General features: G+C 36.2%; 2 protein-coding genes across 2 annotated transcripts; both read right to left on the bottom strand.

Annotated features, from left to right (window-relative positions):
- Window positions 1–755: 755 nt before the first annotated feature.
- Window positions 756–2,464, bottom strand: LOC141667643 (nuclear pore complex protein NUP50A-like). The gene has a single exon (XM_074474210.1). The coding sequence runs from the start codon at window positions 2,462–2,464 to the stop codon at window positions 1,109–1,111; it is 1,356 nt and encodes a 451-aa protein (XP_074330311.1). The 3' UTR covers window positions 756–1,108.
- Window positions 2,465–2,543: 79 nt separating this feature from the next.
- On the bottom strand, window positions 2,544–5,457 carry LOC141667644 (nuclear pore complex protein NUP50A-like). Its single transcript, XM_074474211.1, has 2 exons — window positions 5,247–5,457; window positions 2,544–3,659 (listed from the first exon to the last, which is right to left on the bottom strand). Exon 2 carries the CDS (start codon window positions 3,615–3,617, stop codon window positions 2,544–2,546), a length of 1,074 nt encoding a protein of 357 aa, XP_074330312.1. The 5' UTR covers window positions 3,618–3,659; window positions 5,247–5,457.
- Window positions 5,458–5,720: the final 263 nt, after the last annotated feature.

Here is a 5,720-nt window from a genome sequence, read left to right as displayed (position 1 = left end):
TTTTAATTTTTTATTTGTTTTATAATGTAATGCTTTAGCAGAGGTCATATTCTCGTCACTAAAAAATGTAGTACGTGCTTCTATTCCTAAAGAGTTTCTTTGAGGTTATCAAACATATCACAAATAATAAAATAAAATTTATATTTTAATTTTATTTATGTGCATCTTTCTAATTCTTCTAATTTAGTAGTTAAATACTTCATACATAAAGATGTCTTAATGACTTCTTACATAACTTATCACTTCCTCCCAAGTTTAAAAAATGAAGAAAAGTAAGTGATGGGTAAATAAAATAATTTCATTTATATCCATAAATGTGTTTTCGAATTTTTAAAAGGAACGAAAGAATGTGATAATGAATATAAATATGACAAATTTTCACAATAAAAATGGAATGAATTTTTTTTTAAAAAAACTCGTGATTCCCTTAAAAAAACATGATACCGCAAGGTCTCTGAGTGCAAGTCCCAGCACTTGAGATTCTCGATATTTAATGCCAAGATGAGCTCATACCAAATAAACTTTTATCCAAATTGAAAATTTCTTTTGTTCAATCTAAAATGGGGGTTTCAATTAGCAGAGAATATCTGACCTGCTGTAACTTCTTGGTTGTCCATAAGAGAGGAGTTATTCAATAACAGGCTCTTCTCAATTTTTTAATGAAAATAATCTCAAGAATCGAGTTCTCTACTGTATCATAAACCTTACAAAATGACGTAACAGGATATAACGTGTGATGGCAAACAACGCATACATCAGTTTAATAGGTTCGAGTAAACTTCTGACATTCAATATTTTGATGTTTAGCATATACCAGCATTTCAATCTACCTATAGACAACAGTTGACAACTAAAATTCTGCTTGTGTTTCATGTCTCCCAGGAAGCATTTATGCAAACCGACATTATACTGATATATTATTTAAAGTCTACCTTAAAACCAACCGTGTTTTGCCCAATAACTCATCCAAAAGGGCTTGCAAAGAGTCAGTCCAGACTGATTCCCCATTGTTATTTTCCTCTTCTCGAGAAATTAACAAATCATATGGGGCCAATAACTCTAAAGTTCATTTCGCATTTTAGCACACACCTTTGAATCATTTGGTGTATTAAGGGGAGTTTTCTGGAGTCTTAAGTCCAGTAGTAGTCTTACATGTGTGTTCAGTAACCACCACTCGAAACTCTTCAACTATAGAAGCATCCTTAAACTTTAAAGCGAATGTCGAAAGTTCATTTTTCTTTCCATCGCCATTACTACTCATGCATGCAAAAGTTACTCCCTTCTTCTCCATTGCTGTCAGCTTCATGCCTGAATAAAGACTAGCATTTAAGATCAATCTATAATTTCCTCTTGCTCTCATAACAAGTCTAACTTTGCTAGTCCCAACTGTGGAAACATTGACTTTGATTTCTCCCTTCCCTCGTTCCTTCCACTCTCCATCAAGAAACTCAAAAAGCACTGAATCAGCTGTGAAAACAGCCTTCTCATTTTCTTCCCCAGTCTCAACAGTAACCTCTTGCATGATTCCACTACCCTCGCCCCTGTTAGCAATTGATGAACCGAGACTGCTAAAAAGGGCAGATTTACTAAAACCAGAATTAACAGTAGAACCATCTTTAGGTATGGAACCAAATGAAAATGTCGAGCTCGAAAAACCACTCCCTGCAACCCCGGTAAAAGCATTTCGGCTACTTGAAAGCTGTTGGAAAGAGCTAAAAGCTGTAGCTCCATCCTTTTGCTTATCTACACCTTCACCGCTGTTTCTTTCTTCATTTTCACTTTTCTTACCATTAGCATCCGTTTTAGCCTCAGACTCATCAACTTCTTCTGTCTTCACATCAGTTGATTCAGATTTTCTCGTCTCAGTAACAGTATTATCTTTCCCCATTTCTGGCTCACCAGCACTGCTTTGCATTTTCTTATCATCTTTAAATTTCCCCTCAGTTTTAGTTCTCTCATCTTCAACAGTTACTTTGGTCGCTGGCTCACCAGCACTACTTTGCATTTTCTTATCAACCTCAACTTTCTCTTCAGTTTTAGTTCTCTCATCTTCAACAGCTGATTCAAACCCTGCTTCCTCAACCTTGCTTTCTGATTCCTTATTACTGTCATCTTTTAACTTTTCACTATAATGATTACCGCCATTCTTTTGCCCTATATCATCTAAAACTGGTTTAACATTTTCATCAGCAGAACTAATTGCAGCTGGAGTAGCACTTAAAGTGGTAGGAGAGACCAGGCAAATCCCTGCAAAAGGATTAGAAGCAGCTGCCGGGGCACCAGATGGGCAGTGAACCTTAACTATTCTTCTTTGTGCCAGAACGTCATCACTTGCTCTCTGAAAGGTTCCAGTGTCTTTCCCAGAGGTGTCTTCATCGTCATCTAGACCAAAATTCTCTTTAGTTATCTGTCTTTCAGCCGTTCTCTTCTTTAAAGATGGAAGGGTATTATCTGCATCTCCCATTGCTGAACAAAAGAACTAAGTGACAGCCCCCACAGCAAGTAACTAGAAAAAAGATTAGTAAAATGAGAATCTATAAACTTTAATAACTCAATACAGTAAAAGTAATAAGAACAACTGAAGGGACACGGGGGGGAACTGCAAAAGCGACTGAATCAGCTGTGAAAACAGCCTTCTCATTTTCTTCCCCAGTCTCAACAGTAACCTCTTGCATGATTCCACTACCCTCGCCCCTGTTAGCAATTGATGAACCGAGACTGCTAAAAAGGGCAGATTTACTAAAACCAGAATTAACAGTAGAACCATCTTTAGGTATGGAACCAAATGAAAATGTCGAGCTCGAAAAACCACTCCCTGCAACCCCGGTAAAAGCATTTCGGCTACTTGAAAGCTGTTGGAAAGAGCTAAAAGCTGTAGCTCCATCCTTTTGCTTATCTACACCTTCACCGCTGTTTCTTTCTTCATTTTCACTTTTCTTACCATTAGCATCCGTTTTAGCCTCAGACTCATCAACTTCTTCTGTCTTCACATCAGTTGATTCAGATTTTCTCGTCTCAGTAACAGTATTATCTTTCCCCATTTCTGGCTCACCAGCACTGCTTTGCATTTTCTTATCATCTTCAAATTTCCCCTCAGTTTTAGTTCTCTCATCTTCAACAGTTACTTTGGTCGCTGGCTCACCAGCACTACTTTGCATTTTCTTATCAACCTCAACTTTCTCTTCAGTTTTAGTTCTCTCATCTTCAACAGCTGATTCAAACCCTGCTTCCTCAACCTTGCTTTCTGATTCCTTATTACTGTCATCTTTTAACTTTTCACTATAATGATTACCGCCATTCTTTTGCCCTATATCATCTAAAACTGGTTTAACATTTTCATCAGCAGAACTAATTGCAGCTGGAGTAGCACTTAAAGTGGTAGGAGAGACCAGGCAAATCCCTGCAAAAGGATTAGAAGCAGCTGCCGGGGCACCAGATGGGCAGTGAACCTTAACTATTCTTCTTTGTGCCAGAACGTCATCACTTGCTCTCTGAAAGGTTCCAGTGTCTTTCCCAGAGGTGTCTTCATCGTCATCTAGACCAAAATTCTCTTTAGTTATCTGTCTTTCAGCCGTTCTCTTCTTTAAAGATGGAAGGGTATTATCTGCATCTCCCATTGCTGAACAAAAGAACTAAGTGACAGCCCCCACAGCAAGTAACTAGAAAAAAGATTAGTAAAATGAGAATCTATAAACTTTAATAACTCAATACAGTAAAAGTAATAAGAACAACTGAAGGGACACGGGGGGAACTGCAAAAGTGACAAGAACTTGTGAAAAAATTAAGATATACTGTCATAATTCATAACACTATCTAGTTACTTCCATTGTTATCACGAAGACGACTAGTCTATGACTAGTCAGCGACTAGTCGATGCGAAGGTACTCAGGAGCCTAGAGTCTCGAAGCCCGACTTGTCGTCGACTGGTTGATGTGAAGGTCGCCCAAGAGTCTCGTAACCCGACTTGGGGTCTTCATAACAATAATTGTGGAGTACCATGCATATTTTAAACTTACTATTCTATTACTTTTGATTTAAATTATAAAACTAACATGTTCAATTATATTATATATTAAATCAAGTAATTATATGTATAATGAACATTTTGTCGACTTTTTACGACTAGTCGGGCGACTTATCGACTAGTCTTCACGAAGGTACTCGGGCGTCGAGGGTCGACTTGGCGCCGTGATAACCTTACTTACATCATCCTAAATGAAAGTAGAATAGTAACTGAAGGGAGACGGGGTAACTGCAAAAGTGACGAGAACTTGTGAAAAATTTAAGATATACTGTCATATTTCATAACAAGCTCTAGTAATTTCATCCTACATGAAAGTAGAAAGGTGTACATGCTGCACATGGTGATATGCAGCCACAGCTTCACTCACAAGCAAGCAGTTTAATTATGCATAGTTTAGAAGCAACAATAATAAATCTTCCTAACAGACATACTGGAACCAAAATTAGGTGTTCATAACTGTACACATTAAGCTACAACCTAGTCCTATATAATAACAAATTACATTGTCACAATTTACACTGTGGATTACTTTGCATCAGTTTACACACAAGTACATAGCAGAAAACACTAGAACACCTGCACGGAACACAGATGCTTTTATACTTGAAGTATAACAACAAAGTACTTCTATCAAAGTTTTTAAGGTTATATACATCCCACATTTATACATATTACAGACACAAACTTTTTCTCAACATTCCACATTTTGGTCAACAAAAGAGGATTATCGTATCCACGCTACAGTAATCACCCTTCATTAGCACACGGAAGTCATAAAAGAAGTCTCCATCTTACCCGCCCCAGACCATACTCTATCTCTTCATCATAAACCATTACCCTTCACTACATTTCGCAAGCTGCCTTGCACCTACCCTCTACATGAATTAATCCACTTGCACATACAACAAAATAAGTAACCCTTGGATTTTAAACACTAAATTCTTCATACCAGAAAAAATTAAATAGACCTCAGAACCTAATTCAAGTTATCGAGATTTGTACACAACAAAAACCCAATATCCAGCATAACCAACACATAAACATATATTCATAATCAGCAGCTATATCATATATCAAAGGGAACAAATTAGTAAAATCAAATTAGGAACAACTCAAATCGATATCTAAAACACCAGAGCTAGTTAAAATAAACTATCACTATATAACGCAATTCAATTAAAATACTCAAATATCAAACATAACAGAAACAAATTTCACGTACTTAAGTAAATATAAGCATTGTGAAGGATAAAGAGAGACAGTAGGTAACGATAACTGGGTTAAAGTCGATTAGAAGCTTCAATTTACAAATGCACAATATATACAATCCCTAATTTCTATATGAAAAAGCTAATAGTAATTATCCTAATTTGTTTTCCCTTTTTATGGGGTTGGTTCCGGATGAGGACATTTTTCAGTGGACGAATATGCCCTTTGTGAGGTCGGGGGCTTCTGACTTCTCTGTTATTTTCCTCACTAGTATGTAGTGTTTCGCACCGATGCACCGGGTTTTATTTTTAATATTTTTTAATTTATTTATGTAAAATATTTTTTTTTAGTTCTAATAATTATTGTGAAATGAATTATTAAACTCTTCGAATGATAGTAAAGTAAATAAAAATTAGATATTAGATGATATTAAAATTGCAAAAATAACATCTCTTATTTTAATTCTAATTACTTTGAGAAAATAAAT

The sequence above is a fragment of the Apium graveolens genome, chromosome 6 (assembly GCF_009905375.1).
Source record: "Apium graveolens cultivar Ventura chromosome 6, ASM990537v1, whole genome shotgun sequence".
In the NCBI taxonomy this organism is placed as follows: domain Eukaryota; kingdom Viridiplantae; phylum Streptophyta; class Magnoliopsida; order Apiales; family Apiaceae; genus Apium; species Apium graveolens.
This window is presented reverse-complemented; position numbering and strand designations above follow the sequence as displayed.

What these genes read in the sequence shown, in the direction of transcription:
- LOC141667643 (XM_074474210.1), bottom strand. Translation starts at nt 2,464, where the DNA reads ATGGGAGATGCAGATAATACCCTTCCATCTTTAAAGAAGAGAACGGCT.
- LOC141667644 (XM_074474211.1), bottom strand. Translation starts at nt 3,617, where the DNA reads ATGGGAGATGCAGATAATACCCTTCCATCTTTAAAGAAGAGAACGGCT.